This window comes from Protopterus annectens, chromosome 2.part1 (assembly GCF_019279795.1).
Source record: "Protopterus annectens isolate FY-2018-M chromosome 2.part1, PAN1.0, whole genome shotgun sequence".
Lineage (NCBI taxonomy): Eukaryota > Metazoa > Chordata > Ceratodontiformes > Protopteridae > Protopterus > Protopterus annectens.
Window position 1 is genome coordinate 1,387,248,080 of NC_056729.1, and position 22,061 is coordinate 1,387,270,140.

At 42.0% G+C, this 22,061-nt stretch overlaps 1 protein-coding gene across 1 annotated transcript in view; it reads right to left on the reverse strand.

The window, feature by feature from the left end:
* The window catches only part of TMEM214 (transmembrane protein 214), a gene marked incomplete in the record, with an annotated part of 1,377,439 nt that overhangs the window by 409,026 nt on the left and 946,352 nt on the right, over nt 1–22,061 (reverse strand). Inside the window, 1 exon segment of the mRNA XM_044062865.1 lies at nt 5,554–5,667. Within this exon segment, the coding sequence (XP_043918800.1) occupies nt 5,554–5,667 (114 nt within the window).

The following is a 22,061-nucleotide window of genomic DNA, read 5'->3' on the forward strand; positions in this document are numbered from 1 at the left end:
GTAACTGCGGCCCTGCAAGAGGCCTCCAAGTAATCAAAACCACATTGCAAAGTATACTTTCCAACCTGTTCTGCTGCATGCAATAATTGCTGTAATTCTTTATTTTCCACACAATCAGAAATCAACATAATTTTCTGTTTCAATAAGCCCATAACATGCTGTTGATATTTGAGCATATGAAACTGAAGGCCCTAATTGCCAAGGTTGCAGACGTATAAACCTTTTTTCCCCATTTATCCAGCGCCCTGGAATCTCTATCAGAGGGAGTAGGAGTTTTGGCTGTAGAGGCCTTTGCACTTTGGGACCCTGTGAGATAGTCTCCGGATCAGCAGCAGGATTTTTGAATAGAAATTTGTGGGAGTCAGGAACCCTGTAAATATCTGTCTGGCTTACTAGGAGCCAAAGGTAGGGAATCAGGAGCCATGCTTGATTCCGAAAATATATCATCAACAAAGTCTAATACAGGAGGTATTGTCAAAGGCCTATGTTGAGGAAGAAGGAGGAAATCCCTAAACCTCTTTTTTGATTCTGAGAAAATCCTGACTCTCCCAATGAAAATGTTCCCTTAAAGTATGCAAGGTTTCTCCAAAAGAATAATCCTCAGGAGGAGATGCAGATGGGATGGATTCTTCTGCATCTGAACCTCACAGGTGGAATAGAAAATTCCTGATCAGAAGAGGAATCAGAAGAAAGGGAAACCTGATCTGAAGATTCATAATCAGTGTCTTGCCTAGGCCTCTTAGTGGGGGGGGGAGGGGGTGGGGTGGGAACCCCTGATCAAGGTAATTAAGTCCTCAGCCATTTTGACCATCTGTGTTTTAGGCATAGGGGCTTGAGCACGTGGCTCATGCGTCGGTTTTTTAGACTTACATGTTTTTGATCTTGTTTTTGAAGCTGGCGTCGGATTTATATAAAAATGTTGAGGCCTGAAAACACCCTCAGAAGATGGTGCCTGCTCAGCGGCTCCGGACCCATCCAAGGGAGAGACATCCACGGGTTCAATACTCTGAGACTTTCGCTGCATACCGGACTCCGCATGGGTCTCGGTAGAGGCCTGCGACTCAAAAGTAGCAGGTATCAGAGGCTGCGAAAGCGCCTCACTGAGTACCGGCGAACCGGCAACTAGCTTAGGAGAAGCTTTGTCGTCGGTTTTGGACCTCATTGGTCTGTGTCTGTCTTTTTCTTTGAGTTTTTTGTGAACTCCGGTAGTCGGATTTCTAACAGACGACATTTCAGGGTAATTAAATCTGGATCCAAAATATTTTGAAGCAAAAATATACAGACGCTTAATAGTGTGTTGGTTAAATCTAGCACAAAACCGACAGTAAGGCACGTTATGATCTGAGCCTAGGCAAGGAATACAGTAAAAAATGAAAATCCTTATGAGGTATTTGCTTCCCACAAGTAATGCAATTAAGTTTTACTGACATCGATAAGGAGCAAGAAAAAGTTTCCCCAACGGGGTACTTCGCTTTAGTTGAAGACTTCGGTTCTGAAACTCGAATGCGAAAATTTCAGGAGTCTGCCGACCGGCACTTGCGAACTGCTTCTGCTTCGGGCACCGCATGGCAAGAAAGACTGAATAAAATGGCGTCGGCTGCACGTTTTATACCCCTGACGACCCAACGTCATGGAAGAGGAGACAGCACCTGACGCAGGACCCAAGACTTTGTTATTCAGGCCGAATGAGGGCAACCTGCCAGCAGATTACTCAAATGTAATGACTGCAACAGTGAAACACGAAGAACATCATGAACACAACCTTGAAAACACAAAAGTCTTCTCAACTGACCAGATATCCACTTTATTGTAGAACACAAAAGTACTGAAAACTGAATAAGATTAAGCACTTTTCGTGTAACACTTTGGCTAAACTTCTTCACCTACAAGGAGGTAAACCCACTAAACTACACCAAGGTAAAGCAAAAAGCAGAAACCAAACACTTATCTGGATGCAAGAGACAAGGAATCATATCCGTATTGAATAGTGACAAATGAGATCTGGGGGGGGGGGGTTAGACGGCAGCAGGGCATTATGGGAGAGACAGGAGCTTGAACCTTGGATCTATTTGAATTTTGCCAGCTTGGATCCGATGACAGAGCCAAGACCCTATGGTAATGAATAATGACATGAATAAAATCATATCCTTTATCAAATTCACATGTTCAGTTCCTTCCAAGTGCGTCTCCTATAGCATAGTTATTTGCACTCTACATTTTTTTTAATAGAGTTCACTACTCTTTCTTTTTTGGATTTGCGAGACCATTAACATTTAAAGACATTATAGAAAAAAATCATATTCTTGTGGAATTACTATTCCCACCTTTTATGTACAACAGCTTTTTTTTAACTGTCTAGTTCCAGCTTTTGTGTTATATGCAAGCACTGTTTGGCAGGTTCCTCTCTTATACAACTGTTTCTTGTCATCTCCATTTGAGCCTATGTCATATCTTATAGAACTTTTTGTTTTATTGAAAACCTTAAAATAAAAATACACACACAAACCCCAATACCCTTCTAAAGCCTATTAACTTAACACACACAACTATGTACATCTTCAAATATTGAGGTTTTACCCCCTTAATAGGAACATAAGTTACAAACACACACACACACACACACACACACACACACACACACACACACACACACAGACACACAGACACACAGACACACAGACTGGAGCTAAACAGAAAGAAAGCTTACACATGCTAAGATGTTTGGTAGAGCCTGTGATAGTATTAAGTGCGGTCTGGTTTTGCCCTAATCTTTACAGCTCTCCCAGCTGGGAAACATGAATACTTTCAGAAAACATTTTCTCCATGCCACTTCTCTTTATCAGATTAGTCTGCTAGTGACATGAGAACCAGATAAAGGATTGTTTACTAGAAAAAAATTATTTATAATATTCAAAATTCTTTTACATTTACTTGCTTTCTGTCAAAACTTGTTACTACACAAGTCTAACAGTTATTCCCCTATACAATAATGGAAGAACCACACACTCTCTTTTAACGAGATCCTTTTTTTTTTTTTTTTTTTATTGTAGTGCCTACATTTCTTAAGACACGACAACGAAATAGAGAAAGAAACAAAAAACAAACAGAAGCACCTATTTACATTAGTATCCCCGTTGCACTTAAAAATAACTGAAATAAACTTTATAACATGCACAGAAAATCATTCACCACTTAAGTAATACTGTTGAGAAAAAGATTTGTATTACTTGCAGTTAACTCTCTCGCTCTCCTATTCCCCCTGAATATTTTTCCAAAGATTAACGACATGGAGTCAGGTATATGCTTTAGAGTTCCCTACAAGTTTAACAAAGTCCAAAAAAGTCCAATATTTCCAGATTCTTTTGTTTTATTCCTGTTTTATCTCCATCTCCCAAACCCTGTCTCTACATCTCCAGTGCACTTTCGATTCTTCTAGTCAACCTGTGTTTTTCTCTCTCTCAATCATTTTCCATTGAAACACTGGGAAAGGTTTCACTGGCAGTGTTGCTCTATGGTCTATTACCAGCAGAACAAGAAGCAGAATTTCCTTCCGTTTCAAAGCTCACTTTTTCTTGGACAAACTTCTGTATTTCTTCCTTAGCATGTACTTCATCAAAAATGTTTTTGCTCCTTCACGGAAAAATATTTTGAGGAAAGCTGGGTACAGCAGTTTGAATCTCATGCCTGCTTCTTGGCATGCCCTATATAATGGAATACATTTATTCTTCTGCCTGGTGTGCAATGAGTAGTCGTTCTCCACAAACACTCTGTTGCCTCTGACTTTTAGTACTCTGTCCTTCTGCCACAGTTGTGTCAGAATCAACTCCTTCTGCTGGTAAGACTGCATTTTTAGTATTACAGGTATAGGCTGTTTTTTCATAACCAGGTTTGGAGCATACACACAATGTGGCCTTTCAAGTAACAATTCTTGTTGTGGAATGCCAGTCCAGTTGCTTATTTGTACTTTCATAAAATACAGTCTGATCCTTCCAGCTTCTCTGGTACAGCAGAAAACATAAGGTTTTCTCTACGTGCTCTGCCCTCTAATTCTATTATTTTTTAAACATCTCTTCTTGCAGTGTCTCATATTCAGCCAGCCTTTTCATTTCAACCTCTGAATTTTGTAGTTCTGTCGCCTTATCTGAATATCTGCTAAACGTTTCTTCCACTTTCTAGCTTTTTTTGTGTTGATATACTCCCATCAGTATTTTGTTTATTTTAACCAGGTCTGTGTGCAGCTGCTTTATACCTTCCTCTAGGTTACTGGAAGTCATGGCGGGAACTTGCACGGCTTCTTTCTGAACTGCAGTAGCTTTCCCAGTCTGTGTTTTTTTCCCCTGAACGTTGTAGCTAATTTTCCTCCCGGTCCTTCATATTTCATTTTTTCTGGCATATATGCAGTGTACTTACTGGTCAGTTACTGACATTTACCAAGAAAACTTGGTCCACTGGCTTTCTCTGCCAAGCTTCCGTTGTCAGACCGGGAGAGCCAGGATTTCACTGTTACTCAATGTGCAACCATCTTGGAAGTCCAACAATCCACAGGTTTAGTGAACACACTCGAGGCCTATTGGTCATGGAGGGAGTTTGATGCCTTGGGTTCCATGATAAACTTGTGGGTGCCCATGTAGTCATCCAACTCCTTTCTGAATGTATGAATTGATGGACTGGGTATAACAGAGAGTTGGGAATTTATTTCATAGCTGTCAAAGTCTTTGAGATATGAAGCAGTCATGTTTCATGACACAGCTGATCATTTTTACTGAGGCTTAGTGGTCTTGTGTTCAGATCCAGCAGGGGGCATTCTAAGCAAAATGATTCGAATAACAAGGGTCCATTTAATGCTCTGCATTTCAGACATAGGTTCTTCCATGAAGGTGATGAAACACATGCAAGATAATGTGTTGCTGTAGTCTTTGGCTAGAACACAAGTCTTAAAGCCCTTTAACCCCCTTTGTGAAGAATCTCTGTGCCTTCTGCCTATACCAGATGGTACATAAGTAGGTTACACAACAGGGTACAGTACTCTAACTGGACTTGTGCCTTGTCACTAAACTCAAAAGAAAAGGAGATGGGCAACTCTGCATGCTTTGATGCTTTGCAGCAATTATGCAGCAACAAGGATGCCTCCTAAGCATAAAACACATACACTTATGATGAACAGTGGGATCAAGATCCAAACTAAATGTCAGGAGAGGATAATGGTTACAGGGAAAATATACACTCTTCTATCCCAGTGTGTGATGCTACAGTTTGTGCCAACTGGAACTACACGAATAGCCCTGAGTACTGCGACGAAAGAGAAAATACAAACATTCAAAGTAGAATGGCAGAAAAGGAAATTCCAGAAGTTAATCTAACATTAGAACTCCTCATATGAAATCCAAATCTATTTTAAATTTAAAAGATGACAATTTTTCAGTGATAATGGCAAACTGCTTTGCATTTCACACTTACATATTTCACTGCATGGCTCTGTTACTGTACTGCTCACAGCAAACTCCTACAAATAATGCAATAGCCAAAAATGGAATGGAAAAAAAACCCACTTACATTACAAGCCTTGTTGCATGCTGCTATATCCTGGGAATTGCTCTGTCCTTTTGCTAGCAGTTCTTCGTTGGTGACCCTGAATGAATGTATTGTTTCTTGCAGGGATGCTCGCATCTGCAACAAATATAACTACATGTATAACAAAATGTAAGAACACTCCAGTCAGCAATGCGCAGTTAAGAAAAATAAATCTGTCTGTCTTAGAAACAGCATTTTTAACATCCTCATTATATAAATCAATACATTGAAAGCAGTCAATAAAAATGAGAATATGCTGCTTAATACACAGCTGTATCACTGCTCTGAAGCCAAGCTTAAAGGACTGCACTGCACTAAGGCTTGTCAATATGCTCGTGTGCACAAGGTACAACAGAGTACTACATTAGCAACTGTTAAAGGCAATTTTGGGAAACATTTATGATTAAAGAAGGCAGATACAGCACAGGCCAAGGTGCAGAGACAGTATGACTAAAGTAATGAAAATAAATTTGCAAGAATTTAAAGTAGCAGCAGCTTTGCAGATACAAAGAGTCCAATTCAACAAAGCAACAGCAAAGGTTAAGCTAAACAGTTTTAAGTCTGCTAAACTCCCCAGCTCCATGGTAGTCATTATTTTCCTCATGTAATGTTGACATTTTTCAGGAGATTTTCTCCCTAGGCCATCAATGAAAAGGGGTAGCTTTCTACCCAGTTGGACTATCCCAGTAAACAAGTCCCAGCAGTTAATAATTAAATAAATAAATAGAGGGACATTGCCCTGACTCAGCCCTTTGACTGGGATCCGATAAGTGACCTTGGTACTGGAGGAACTGGGTGGAGATGAGAGAGAAGTGAAGGGACACATACTTGCAGGACCACTCCTTAAGCCGACTTGTGAGGTCAGCTTGTAGCACCTCACAGCAGGCGGCGGGGGTTGCATGCTGGGATATATACTCACAGAAATGGGGAGAATTCCCAGCGAGCCCAACCCACAGTACAACCTCTTGTAGGTAGCTTATGCACACAGGCGACTAGGGTATAAATAGAAAAAAATAACAAAACCAGACCTGATGGCTGCCTGGGTAATGCCCTCTCTTGTCCCCAGTGAATGGGAACAAATAACAGGCCAAGAGATGGAGAGATAATCAGCAGATAGCTGGCAAATAGGTCAGAGAAAAAATTTTTTTTAGCTAAATGGGTACATTGTATTGCAGGGCAAGGTCATTAGGAGTTCTATACATCACTTTGTCACCATCCTTCCTGTCAATTTGCCCACATAATACCGTCAGCTCTGCATTGCAGCATAGTTTACGGTCTTGTTCATAACAGCATTTCAGCACCCACCAACTTCATTCTTTTACAAATTTTATTTAAATCACCCTCTATATAAACCAAGTATGTGTGTCACATTTCAGTTGCATAGCTACACTTATACGGGCTCTAGTGGTTGCTAGCCTGATACACACCTATGAACCTATATTTCACCTTCAATAACTGTTAAGCATAAGTACATCATTATCATCATGTTATTAGATACTGAAAAATGCCAGGCTATGAAAAAGGACAAAACCCCCCACCTAAGAGGAATGATAAGGGTGGCATTAATACTGCTTTCCTGTAATTACGAGCAACTTACAAACCTGTACTGTATTCATGCAAGACTAGCTGTACTATAACAAATGGGCAGGTATCTAGCACACAGTGCTCACCAAATGTGGAAAGAGATGAAATATCAGTTTTACATGTATACTGGTAACAGAGACTTAAAATAATCAGAAACAGCAGCAGTGCTGGTGGACTGGGACGGTTTTATTGGATTTATCATAACAAAATGAAATACAATGAACAATCCACCTTGAACCTGGTTGATTTCTTTGAGTCAAGTCACCAGAACTGTGGATGAGGGCAAGGTAGTTCATATAGCCTACCTCGATCTGGCAAAGGCCTTTGATACCATTCCCCACTCAGGAATTATTGATAAACTCACCAACCTTAGCATCAACCGCTATATCACTAGGTAGGTTAAAATTAGCTTACAGATAGAACCTACAGTGTGTGAAAGTAGTGGATTCCAAGTCAGACTGCCAACCAGTCACAAGTGGAGTCACACAGGGATCAGTCCTGGGTCCTCTCCTGTTTGGCATCTACTTCTCAAAGTCCAGGCCAACACGGAGGGACTCTGGCTGACAAGTTCACAGACGTCTGCAAGCTGGGAGCCATTATTAACTTCCCAAGTGATGTAGACATCCTACAGAAAGTCCTCACTGAGACCAATGACTAGTGTCGAAACTATGGCCTTACGCTTAATGCCAAAAAATGCGCCCCCCCCCCCCCTTTGGGAAAAACTCAGTTCCCACTAATTACCACATCGATGGGAGCCCAATGAACACTGAAGGCATTATAAGAGATCTGGGGACACAGGTTGACAGCAAACTCTCTGATCACCACATTGCCACTATGGTCAGAAAGTCCTTATATGTGGCACACTTCATTACCAAGGATTTTGCATCCAGGAAAAAAGAGGTCATTATCTCTCTCTGCTCTTCTCTCATTAGGCCAGTCAGAGTATAACGCTTCATTTGGCATGTACCTCACTAAACACATGCAACAGCTGGAAAGGCCACAAAAGTACCTCATGAAAAGGATCCTAGGCCTTAAATACATGTCCTAAACGGACAGACTCAAAAAAACTCCAGCTATTCACTGTCTCATATCGTCTACTAAGGCAATCTCTGTTTGACTTACAAAGCCATGTCTGTTCCAACTCTGTTAGAAATGCTACATCTAAAGAAATCCCAATCCCTCCACATCACATGCTCCAGAGACCTCAACCTCATTACCACAATCAACAAAACATACTGGAGGGACAGGTTCATAACCCAGAGACTGACTGCCCATGCTCTGGAATGGACTTCCCATCCATGTCAAGCAGAGCACCTCACTGGCCCTCTTCAAGAGAAATCTTAATGAGTGGATGGAAAATAGAAAGTTCACCCCGGGGATCACTCCAGTGGGTCTGCTTGATAGAGGCACTGGGAACTAACGTCGGGCGGCACGATGCCAGGGCACTTCTGTGGGATAGGCTTGTAATGGCTCCAGGGCCATTACTAGTACACACCTATGATAATGTGAAGCCACGTCCATTTTAATGAAGGATACAGAAGAAATGTACAGATTCCTTTCCTCATATCATCTTCATTGCCTGTGTACATCCAAGTCATGTAACGACCTTTAAACTTTGCTTTCTTGCTTTGAGAGGCAGACTGTTAAACTAAATAGAATGGTTCACAAATAGGCTGAAATCATTTTAAATATGAATGGTCTCAGAACTACAAAATTGTTTTAAAAAATGTAAAGGATTTGTTGCACATTAAGGCATGTACTTTAGAAATCCTCCTCATAGAGATTATTGCTAATAAGAGTACACAGATTTTTGCTCCACATAAGAAGCTAGCTTAAGAGGTAGTAGTGTCAAGTTTCTTAGTCACAAACTTTAAGCCCCACACTGGAAAAACAGCATACTGTGCAGATGTCAGATGCAGAGTTCTGCTGAGGAAGACTTTCACTGATCTACAGAGATCCAAGTGTAAAAGGAACAGAAAAAAAATTACAAAATGATAGGATAAGTCCAGTTGCATATAACACGTTAGCAATCACAGTAAATCATAAACCATTTGGGTTTACACACTATTCTAAGTCTCATCATAGCCAAAGATTGCAAAAGCAGTGATTCTCCCTATAAGAAACCAAAGTAGGCTGGTTCAAAGCTCCTATGCAATAGCTTGCATTTTTCCATGTTTTCTTCAATCATTACAGGAAAAGTACAGTTTTGTACATACCATAAATGTAGATGTTCAGTCGGCCCGAATACCAGAGAGATGACGCTGCGTCAGGTCTCACGACGAACGCCACGCCAGCCAGTCAGTAGTACTACCAACCCCGACGCATATCAGCATATAACCTCACCTACACAACCACCCCTAAACACAGAGGGAAGGAGGAGGAACATCTACATTTATGGTAGGTACAAAACTGTACTATGTTCTTCATTCCACATTGCTGCAGTCCTAACTATTGGGTAGAATCCCAAAGCAGAGGTGGGGGGGGCTGCAATCATAAAAAGCAGAAGCAGGAGACAACAACATGCAAAATAATAGTGGCAAAACCAGCCCTAGACTTAGAGTAGAGAGGAGGGTGATAATGCTTAGAGAAAAAGTACACTGACCCAAGTAGCTGCCTCCAAAATATCCTTAGTTGCCACCCCTTAGAAATGGAATGAGGCCTAATCCCAGCTGGAATCTCCTTGCCATGATGGGAATAACAAAATGCAATGCAAAACCCAATCCACCTAGAAATAGTTTGTTTTGACACAGGCTTGCCCTGTGAACTAAAGAAACAAACAACTATTGCCTGTATACATCTAAAGTGTGCAATGAATAGTTTGGTTTAAAGCCACACTAGAAACCCCCTTAGGCAAAAGGAAGGATTAAATGATACCCTATCCTTATGGAAAATCCCTGCAACTCAGACACCCTTCTTGCAGAAGTAATAGCCAACAGAAAAGCAGTCTTCCATGACAAGTATTTAAATTGAGATCCCAAGCAGGAGTAGGGGGGGTCTTATATTCTTTGCCCCTCTAAGAAACTGCTTGAACAAAGGATAAACAATGGTGGGTCACAATCATAGTGAGCTGAAATTGCTGCAGCATGAATTTTAATGGAAGAGAAGGACAAACCTTTGTCCAATAACTCAGTAAGATATTGAAGAGCCACACTCAAATTAGGCTCAGAAATATCCAAATTCTTGCTGTACTCCAAAATAAAAATCTCTTCCATTTTTCTTGTACTAGGTCTTCTAGCTTCCATAATCACATTTAAAACTTGTTGAGGAAGTTGAGACCTGCTGTGTTTCAACATAGAATATGCCAGGCTGTTAGATGAAGAGAGTGAAGCTTGACATTGAGCAGATGACCGTCCTTCTGAGACAACAGATGTGGAATCAAAGGTAAAGGCCATGGAGGCTTGACTCCTTAGTAGTGGATACCAGTGTTGCCGAGGCCAATCTGGAGCTATTAAAATCATCCTTGGCTTGTCTTGTCTGACCTTTAAGAGCACCTTTGGAAGAAGAGGCAGAGGTGCATGAAGATTTTTCCAACTGAAAGACAGAGCATCCACTTTCCAAGCTGTGTGATGAAACCCCTTTGTGCAAAACTTTGGCAGCTGGTGGTTTAGTGGAGAAGCGAACAGATCTATGTCTGGAGTTCCCCATGACACTGTCAATTTCTGAAATACATGAAGATCCAGTTTCCACGGGATCCATGATTTGTCTGCTTAACACATCTGCTAAGGAGTTCTGTGCTCGGCAGAAACCTTGCCTGAAGAGTTAGTTGAAATCATTGCTTGCCTGCATAGAGGATAAGAATGTGTTCCCCTTGTTTGTTGATGTACCACATGACAGTTGTGTTGTCTGTTAGAATCAACACCTGCCCTGGAGAAGTAACTCCTGAAAAGCATTAATGCAAAACTGGGACTAACATCTCTCCTTCATGTTGATATGTAGATGCTGTAGTCTGGCAGGCCACTTGTCTTGTATCCACTTTCCATTTAGATGAGCTCCCCAAGCAATGTCAGGGCCATCTGTCTAAAATCTGAAAATTCTTTTTGAAGGCAAGGTATTATTTGAATGACAGTGTCCAAATCCTGGCAGTGCTGTGTCCATACATTTTGAGATACCATTGCAGCTTCCTCATATGCAGTTTAGCACCAGAATACAAGATGCCATGAACCCTAATGCTTGAAGGACTGTCCTTGCAGTCAGCACGGACTGATGAGATAGTTGATGGAAGTAAAGGGATAGACTCTTTTGTTTGTCCGGGGTTAAAAGGCCATCTGGGCTGCTGTATTCAGTCTCACACCCAGAAAGCACATGTCTTGAGAGGGTACTAGACTGGACTTTATTTCCCTAGGCATCTTAGCACTGCTATAACATATTCCAGATGCTGTAGAAGGTCTTCCTTTTCTTGAGCCAGAATCAGGCAGTCGTCCAAGTAAGGATAGATTTGAATTCCTTTTAGCCTGAAGTAAGCTATCACTGGAGCCAGAACCTTTCAGTAGATAAGCCAAAGGGCAATGCAGAGAACTGATAATGAGAATTTCCAGCTCGACTTCCTGCTACTTAGTCTTATAGGCACATGAAGGTAAGCTTCCTTGAGATCTAAAGTTACCATCCAGTGATCTTTGACCAGCAGAGGTAAAAGCTGTTGTAATGTCAACATCTTGAACTTGGGAATGTCCAGATAAGTGTTGAGGATAGATAAATCCAAAATTGGTCTCCACGTGGTCCCCTTCTTTGGTACTAGGAACATTCTGATACAGGGACTGGCTGAATGGCCCTATTTGGAGCAACAGAGAAATTTGTTCCTTTGTGGAGGAGGGGCATGCCTTTGAAAGGGGTAATGTATGGAAATAAAACCTGTAACCGTGGTGAATGATATCCAACACCCATCTGTCTTGAGTAATTAAATCCCAATTTTCTTTGAAAAGAGACAGTCTTCCTCCCAAAGGAGCTGCCAGACGAGAATCTACTGGCAGCTGAAAACCAGAAGTCGGAGCAGGTGAACTCCTGTTCTAGGCCTAAAGAACCTTGAGCCTAGACTGGGAATCATAAGCAGGATATGTCCATCCCTTAGTAGGCCAATTTCTACTAAACTTGGTGGCTGCACCTGCAAAAATCTTTAACAGTTTGCATAGACTTAGCTTTGTCCTCCATTTTCTTTAAAACTGCTTCCACAGGCGAACCAAACAACACATCAGACTGTAAAGGAGCATCCAAAATCCTTGTCTTAACATGCTCAGCTAAATTCTGATCCCTCAACCAGGCATGCCTGCGAAGAACAGAACTAGTGGCAGCCACCCTCGAGGAGGCCTGTACAGCATCAAAACCACATTGCAAAGAATGCTTACCCACTTGTTCAGACACATGAACTAAATCCAGCAACTCTTTACACTCAATACCTTCCAAAGCATCCACCTTAGATTTCAGTTGTGAAAGGAGATAATTTTGATATTTTAGCATGTGAAACTGACAATTCAACGCCTCATGGCTAAAGTGGAAGAAGTATACACTTTCTTTCCCCATCTATCCAAAGCCCTTGCCTCTTTATCAGTGGGAACAGGGTTTTAACCACAGAGGCCTTAACACCTTTAGGTCCCTGAGACACAGTTTCGGGTCTGCCCTAGGACTCTTAAAAAGATACTTATGAGCTTCAGGCACCCTATAGTACCTATCAGGTTTAACAGGAGCAGGAGGCAAAGAATCAGGGTTCAGGGAGGCCTCTGCAAAACATCTTCCACCACATTCAACACAGGAGGTATAGCTAAGGGCCTATGCTGGGGTAAAACAAGAATTTTTCCTGGAATCAGAGTAACCCTGGCCTTCCCACTTAAAGTGCTCCCTCATGGAATGCAGAGTCTCTGAAAATGAGAAATCCTCAGGAGGAGAAGCTGTAGAGGAATCATCCACATCAGAATCAGAATAAGGAGGGTACTCCTGCAAATCTTCCGCAGAAGACTCAGAAACCTCTGAACACTGTTCAAAACTATCAAACTCAGGTTCCACCCTAGGCCTCTTATCAGGAGGGCATAGAACCTCTAATCATAGTAATCAAATCTTCTGCCATTTTAAGCATATGTTTCTTAGGCACAGAGCCTGAAGTGAAGCCCCACTGAAGCTAAACTTGGCCTACCTCTCAAAGAAGTTTTGGAAACAGAAGGAGAGGCTCTAACTACCTTGGGAAGAGAGGGAAGAACAGTTACCTGAGAAGCCCCTCAGCCTGGCCTACCTCCTGAGAAGGCACATCCTGTAACAGTAAAGTCTCTGCCTGAGACTCCAAAGAAACTCCTGGCAAAATCTCTGGCTCCACTTCATCAACCCTAGGCTTCGCTTTGTTTTTCCCTTGGCGCTTTTGGCCGGCGGCGTCGGAGCATCGCGGCATTTTATAATTGCAACGCTTCCCAAACACTAACCTGGCACAGTCTAACCTTCTCTTAATAGTGCTTTGTTAAACCTAGCACAAGAGCAAGCATCCAACAAAACGCTCAGGGCCTAAACAAGGTATACACAAGGTATGGTAATCCCTGAGGTATCTGTTTCCCACAAGAAATACAGTTATTCACTTTTCTGACATCCGGTTAAATACTGAGGCAAGAAAAACAAAATGTAACTCTGATTCGGTCTGAAACTCCGACTTCAGAAAATTTCAGAACGCCAACCTGCACTCGCAAAACTGCTTCTGCATCGGACCATGCGGCAAAAGACCTGACCGACGTCAGCCATATACTCTGGTATTCGGGCCGACTGGACAGCGGACTACCCCAATAGTTAGGACTGCAGCAATGTGGAATGAAGAACATCATTCTCCACAGGGAAGTAAGGTTGTAGTAGGCAAGTATCCCCAGCTAGTTTTGTCCAAAGTGTAAAAGATTACATCTATGTTCAAGTTCAAATTTATTCAACTGCTTAAACCTAAGCACCATTACAGATTGACAAATAATACACATCACAATACACAAACAACTGAGTATTAAAAACAAATTCAAATTATGAACAGACATTAACAATTCATCAAATATCAGATCAAAATACTTAGTAAACAAACTAAATGAAATAAACAGGTTTTGAGTGAGCATTTAAAACCATCAAGTATAGAGCTCGATCTTAGCCAATTAAATAAGAGATTACACACAGAGAAAAATCTAAAAAAAAAAGTATCCCAGAGCAGTCCAAATAGACCCCGTGAATCTCAAGCATTTCCAAAGATGAGCAATGCATGCACCACCATGGAAATATCCAAAGGTGGAAGAAGATGTTTAAGTGAAATATTCTTCAAATGATAAGACTAGACTTCGGCTGACTTCAAAGATGGCTGCACACTCAGTTAATTTCAGCTTGAAAACAGACACAGAAAAAAGAAACCAGTCAACTTGTCCTTTTGGGTAAATTTCAGTAACTGGCTAGTATGTGTACTGCCTGGATGCCAGCAAAAAAATAAAACTGGAGGACCTGAATGGAAATCAATCACAAAAGGTAAGGAGAAAACACTGCCTGGGAAGAATTCTGCAGCTGTTTAGCAAAAGGCAGTGCAAGCTCAAACTTTAGTGCAAGACGTGACTTCCAGCAATATAAAGGAAAAAGTAAGTCAACCGTACTCGGAGCTAATTAAAATAAATGAAACTATGAAGGAATGTATCAGCTCAAATAACAAAAGGCTGGAAAAAAAGGAAGACGCTTTAAACAGATATTAAGAGGTGATAAAACTGTAAAAATCAGAGGCTGAAATGAAGAACAGGCTGAATTTGAGACAGCTCAAGAAGATACGTTTCAAAAATAATATAGAGGACAGGGCATGAAGGGAAAACTTGAGACTTTCTGCTGCACCACAGGAGCTGGAAGGAACAGACTGTATTAATTTTATGAAAGCACAAACAAAACTCTTGCAGAAGGGCAAAGTACTAAAAGTGGGAGAAAGAAGTGTTTGTGGAAAATGATTACTCACTGTACACTAGGCCGAAGAGGAGTACATTTATTCTACTAATTAGGGAATGTCGAGAAGCAGGTGTGACATTCAAGCTGCTGTATCCAGCTATTTTTAGAATATTCTTTCTTGGATGTTCAAAATAATTTTTGATGCAGAACATGCTAGGGGGAAAATACAAAAGTCTGTCCAACAAAAAGTGAGCTAAGAAAAAGAAGATCCTACGTCTTGTTCTTTTGATGATAAAGTCCATAGAGAGACAGTGCCAGTGAAACCTTTTCTAATATTCCAAATGAAAATGCTCGAGACAGGAAATAAAGCACACAAGTTGACTAGAAGAACCGGGGGTATTTTGGAAATGCAGCAGAGACTGAATTTGGGAGATGAATATCAACAAGGAAGAAATCTAGCAACTCAGAAAGTGACAAATAAATGTACGATTAAAAAGCATTAATTATATTTATGAAACGTGACAGAACAAGAAAATTAAAAATTATGTTCTTAACCATAAATAGGAACCCGTGTTGTCTACTTTCATTCTTCCTCAATGTACAGGTTCTGATCCAATCCTCAGATCTGACTTGGCTGCTTATTTCAAACTTAGGACCCAGATCTCCAGCTCCTCCCTATACCCATAATGCTATGCTGTATCCCCAAAACCTGAGATCATGTTTGCTGCCCAATCCCCCTAGTAGAAACAGAAATGAAGACAGGGCTCAAACCTGGAACTGTAGGTTCCAATACAGTCCAATAAGTCTTTCCAGGAGTTCTGGATGGGGGATGGATGGGAGGGAAGTTGAAGAATGAAAATGGACAACACAGATGCCTAGTTATGGTAAGAACATAACTTAAATCTGATGTCCTTTTCATTCTTCCTCGACTTATGGAACAGAGTGCCAAGCTATGTTGCTTTTTGGGGCTCTGAACCAACTCTATCAGCTCTATTTCAAGAAATAATATCTGATTTGTAATGAGAAACGAAGGTATGAGCAGTAGCAGCAGCACAAACACCGAGATGTCCTGGACCAAAAAGCAGATGATGTGGCCATGGATCTGGCTGAATAAGCCTTGGGAGGCTTGGGTAATGTCATAGGTTCATAGGTTGGTACTAGGCTATCGGCCCTAGGGCCTATGCAAGCCTAGCCATAGCAATTCCCTGGATATTTCTTCCCACAATATTTACTTCTCTGGGCCCCTGTCTAGAAGGGCGACTGACATGATCCCCTGGGTGAATTTCCTATCTCCCATCCAATCATGAAGGTTCCTTTTGAAGAGGGCCAATGAGGCGCTCTCTGCTTGACATGTATGGGGGCAGTCTATTCCAGAGTATGGGGAGTCTCTGGGTCAGGAACCTATCCCTCCAGCATGTTTTGTTCATTGTGATGACAAGGTTTAGATCCCTGGAGCATGTGGCTCTGAGGGATTGGGATTTCTTTAAGTGGAGCATGTCTAACAGCTCAGGGTTTGACATGGCCTTGTATGTTAAGCAGAGATCGCCTCTGAGTAGACGATATGCCACAGAGTATAACTGGAGTTGTTTTAGACGGTCAGCATATGGCATCTGGTTTAGGCCTGTGATTCTTTTAGTGAGGTATTTCTGTGGCCTTTCCAGCTGTTGCAGATGTCTTGTGAGGTACATACCAAACGGGGCATTATACTCTATAATGGGTCTAATGAGGGATGAGTACAATGTCTTTATGTCATGCCTTTTTGAGAGTAAATCCAGTAAATACAATGTGTTATCCATTTAGCTAGAAAAACTTTGGATACTGGATAACCCAAGTCTTTTTGAGGAAAAGTAAACAAAATGTTGGCCTGATTTTCACAATTGTTTTGTCATATGAAGATAAAAATTAACTGTCTGTGCTCACCCAGGAGGTGTAGCATGTATCCCCTTTTTGTGGTACAATTTGGAAAGAAGACTGGTTAATGAATGGATTGGTTAATGTTGTTATTCTCAGAGGCCACTTTAGGTAAAAAGGGTTAGTCTGGGAGGGTGGCCTAATGGTTAAGGTGTTTGCCTTACAAACACAAGGTGCAGGGTTTGAGTTTCACAAGGGATAATTGGCTAGGCTTAAAATGGCTCGCAAGGGCAATTAGCCTAGTACTAATCTATGAACCTATGAACCCTATCTTTATGAAAAATAATCTATGGAGATTTGGAAGAGATGGCCTGGAGTTCTGATACTGTCTTTGCAGAAGTGAGGGCTACCAAGAAAATGGTTTTCCATGATAGAAACTTCAGACTGGATTTAGCTGAATGGTCAAAGGGTTTCTGTGTAAGGCCTTGTAGCACAAGTGTCAGGTCCCAAGGTGAAGAGGGATCTTTAACTGGAGGCCTTAAAAGAAAAATTCCTTTAATGGAAGATTTGCATAATTTACAAGAAGCCAGAGAAATATGTCTTGTTGCCCGCATGAAGATTGGAAATAGCTGACAGTTTTAATTGTAGAAAACCTAGTGCCTTCTTTAAAATAGCATTGTCAAGAATTGTAGAATCATAGAAACTGGGACAGAAAAGGGATTGGCATCTTTTTTCAAAGCTCAGAGAGAATCTTTTCCATTCGCTTTTGTATACCTTTTATGATTGATAGTATTATTTTAGCTTCTCAAAAACAATGTACAGGGGAAGAAACTATTACTGGAAGTGAAGAAACCATGTGGTTAGTCTTAGGGCTTGAATGTTGAGATGCTGGATCCCTGACAGGTGTGACAGGAGATCCAAAGTTGGCACCAATATCCATGGAGGATAGTGAAGATGAGACCGTAGGAAGGAGAATCATACCTGTCGAGGCCAGAAAGTGGCAATGAGGATCACTGACCTCTTCAGTCTGCTAGCTTTCTGTAAAAATGTGGGAATTAGGGGAAAAGGTGGGGTAAGAGTAAAGGAGACCCGGGGGCCAAGTGTGAATCAGATCATCTCTTGGTGACTCTCCCTAAGGGGGGGATTAGCGCAGAATACCTGCTGCACTTGCAATTGAGGGGAGTGGCAAATAAGTCTCAGCAAGGTTGGCTCCAATGCCAGAAAATCATCTCTGCCACAGATTGATCGAGAGACTACTTGTGGGGCATCAGAATGGACCTGCTTAGCTTGTCTGCTAACATAATGGTTTTCCCCAGAATATGCGTCACAACTAGAAAAGAGTCTGAAGAGATCACCCATTCCCAAACTCTCATGGTCTTTCTGCAAGGGGGGGGGGGGGGTAAGATAGAGTTTCTCCTTGTTTGTTGATGTACCAGACTACAGACATGTCGGTCTGAACTGCAACAGTTCTAAAAGGGAGAGTATCTTGAAAGGCCTGCAACACTAATAGGACTGCTCTCATCTCTAGGACGTTGATCTGCAATTTGTCTCGAGGGGGAAACCACATACTTTGGACTGTTATTCCCAAAAAAAAAAATGCACCCCACCTCAATTGAGTAGCATCCATGGGGACTGGAAGGACAAAGGGCCTGCCTCGATGGAGATCATCGGATTGCACCCACTAAGGGATGTGTCTTTTGCAAACTGGGGTGAGTGACTGGATAAGATAGAAGTTGTGATAGAATGGACCACTGCACAGCTAGTGTCCATTGTAGAACCCACATCAAAAAGCATGCCAAAAGAAGCATTACAATGGCTGCTGCCATTGAACCTAATGCTTGCAGTACTGACCTTGCCAGAGGAGATGAGTAAGTAAGGAGAAAGTGAACTTGAGTCCTTATTATAGATATACAATGCTGAGGCAAGGATACTGTGTTTTGTAGTCTCTAGAAGAGCGCTGAAGAACTCCAGGCTCTGTACTGGATTTATATTTGGACATGGCATGACTTATAGTTATGCCCAAATACTTGCAAATATGGAGTAAATAGTCCCTTGGCATGTATAAGTAGATGCTTGGAGGGGACGGTAAGGAGTCAATCATCTGGATATGGAAACACCTGGAATCCTTTGAGTCTCAGTGAGCTGCCACTACTGCCATACACTTGCTAAACACACTGGGGGCTGTGGTGAGTCTAAAGAGTAGGGCTCTGAATTAATGACTGGTTCCCAGCCAAAAGTGAAGATGTCTTCTGGATCACTTGTCTATTTTGATACAATAGTATGCATCCTGAAGATCTATAGAGTACATCCAATTGTCCTTGCAAAGAAATGGTAGAAAGGACTGGATTGCAACCATTTCGGAACTTTGCTTTCTTTACAAATTGATTTTAAATTGCTTAGATACGATAACTGAGAAGAAAATAGGAATGCATGGTCTGGCTTATTTATTTATCCTACACTGACTTGGTCATGAAATATTAACAAGAATTTTCTACAAGCTTAACCGTAAATAGAAAAAGATTTTTACTGCTTTTTGGTTTAATTGCAGTATTGCAAGATTTAAATATTTTAAATCCTATCTGGTCTGGAAGGTCCTTCTGGACGACTGTTTTGTCCAGCAGCTTCAGGATTACTTGCACTGCTGCCTTCCTCTGACTGGGTAAAACTTAGGGAAGTTTCTTGCTTTTGGGAGAGGAAGGGAAAATTGTATATTAATAACCCTTTGATATTATGCTTAGCATCCAAGTGTCTTGTGTTATATTTGCCTATGTGTCTGTGTGCAAAGACAATTGATCCCAAACTGCCTCCAGAGTTGGACAGTCTGGTAGCACTGGAAAGGCCTGGCCGAGAAAGAATCTTGAAAGCCCTGACTTTATGGAGCTCCTCTGCCTCTGGGGCGAGGTCTGCCATTGAAATTTCCTCCTCTGCCTCTGAAGGAATTGTAACCATGTGGACCTTGGAAAGGGCCCCGAGATTTGTGGAACCACATCTTCTTGCAGCCTCTCCAAATCGTGGAAACAGTTCATTGAGGCATAGAAAACTTGATTCCTACGGCAGAGTCTTTCCCTCTTGCTCACTGTGGGTCAATATCTCTAACTGATGGCCTAAACAGGGATGTGCCATCAAAGGAGCATTAATAAGAGACATCTTAAAAGGTTCTGCAAAGTCACAAAGCCGCATCCAGGCATGTCTCTATGGCAATGACAGAACTGTCAGCCTGTGAGGTGCCTTAAGCTGTGTGAGACAGCAACCTCATCAAAGCTTTGAATATGGACAAACATGTGGCCAGTTAAGAGGATGTTCTTTTGAAGTAGTCAGCAGACACGGAGTCAAAAGTCGGAAGTTCCTTTGTCAAATCTCTCTGAAGTAGAGTGAAATGTGTCAGGTAATTAAGTGACCTCAGGGCAAAAGCTGCTGAGGTGAAAGCTAGCTTTTCAAACCTGTCCAACGCTCTAGACTCCCTGTTGTGATTGGACAATAGTAGAGCTCTGTTCCAATAGCTCCTTCTTGGTGGCTGCTGCCACCACCACAGTACTTACTGGGAACCCTCTGCTCCAGTGTGGTCTGTCGGGGGGGGGGGGTGCCAAAAACTTGTCTGGTCTTTCTGGAATGGGTTCAATGCTGTCTGGCTCCTTCCAAGACCGACACACAACTAAATCAATAAGTTCGTCCAGCGGGGGGAGGGGTAACACAAGACGTAGACAGGCCAGAACCAAAAGCCTCCAAAAATACTGATTCTTCTTGTGAGGGATTTTGGGAAGATCAACCGCCTTTCTATTTCAGGATTTCTAGAATATACTTCCTTCTCTTCATTAGTTCCTAGTTCTGAGTCACACAAACCTATTCCACAGAGACCGCCAGAATCAGTAAGTGTCCAGCCCCTTTCCTGTGGAGGAACTTCCCATCTCTTCCAATACTTCATTTGAGCATCCCACAGAGGAGGTTCATTGGAAGAGAATGTGTAAAAGGAGAGTGGTGACCTGGGGGACCCCTCTCCATCAAAATCTGTATCCTCTGTGAGAGACTCCAAAGGGGAGTCAATACATCTCTCCTTTTACACATTCTCTTCCAATGAACCTCCTCTGTGGGATGCTCAAATGAAGTCTTGGAAGAGATGGGAAGTTCCTCCACAGGAAAGGGGCTGGACACTTACTGATTCTGGCGGTCTCTGTGGAATAGGTTTGTGTGACTCAGAACTAGGAACTAATGAAGAGAAGGAAGTGGGATCTTAAAAATGACAGGGTAGTTCTCTGTGTACAGATAAAGCCCTTTCCATCACCTCGAAGGCAGAAGGACCCACAGAAACTCCAATCTGCCTCCTCAGATCCAAAAACTCCTGAGGAAGGCAGACCAGGAACCTTCCTGGATCTGAGCCTCAGGGCAGAACTGGATCCAAGCTGTTGACAGCCGAGGTTCTGACAGGAAGGGACGGATCCAACAAAATTGGAGCCAAACCCATCCCCTCCAACCAGATGCCTACACTTTGGCTCCGAGATCCATACTGATCAGGCAACATCGGAGCAAAATTGGCCGAGGAAATCGATGGGATGCAGGGAATCTGAAACTACAGAACGGATCTGAGAAGGAGAAGATATGGCTGCAAAAGTTGTAGGCTTACTCACAGATCTAGTCTGGGACAGAGCTGGTAACACCCCCATCTGGAGCTGTGTTCTGAGAACCTTTTGCATCATCCTATCCACGTCCACTTCAGACAAGCTCATGGATGACCTACACAAAGAAGTGCTTTTTGGGTATCTGAAGCAATTTCAAAGAGTGGGTAGGAAAAATAGATTTAAATGAATATTCAGGAGTAGTACTCCTGTACACAGAAACCCGTTTAGGATCACAGGGTACTGTAGTCAAACTTATTGTGATGATAAATGGTTTAGGATCCGAAGGCTTTGGATTCGATGGTAGGGACTTAGGATCCAAATGCGTAGGATCCGATGTCTTCCGAGATTTTATAAGAGGCTCTGAAGATGATCAGGGGACTTCAAAGCGGAGACCTTCCTGTGCTCCAGGGGACCTGATTTACTATGTTTGGAGTGGGGTTGAGCCCCAGAAGTTTAAGTAGATGGCAGAAGTCCCTCCAAATGAGTTTGTTGCGCCGATTCACTAAAATCTTGGGATTAAAGGTAGAATGAATTTTATAGTTGGCGCCAAGATATTCGGGACCTAAACAATACATGCACTCC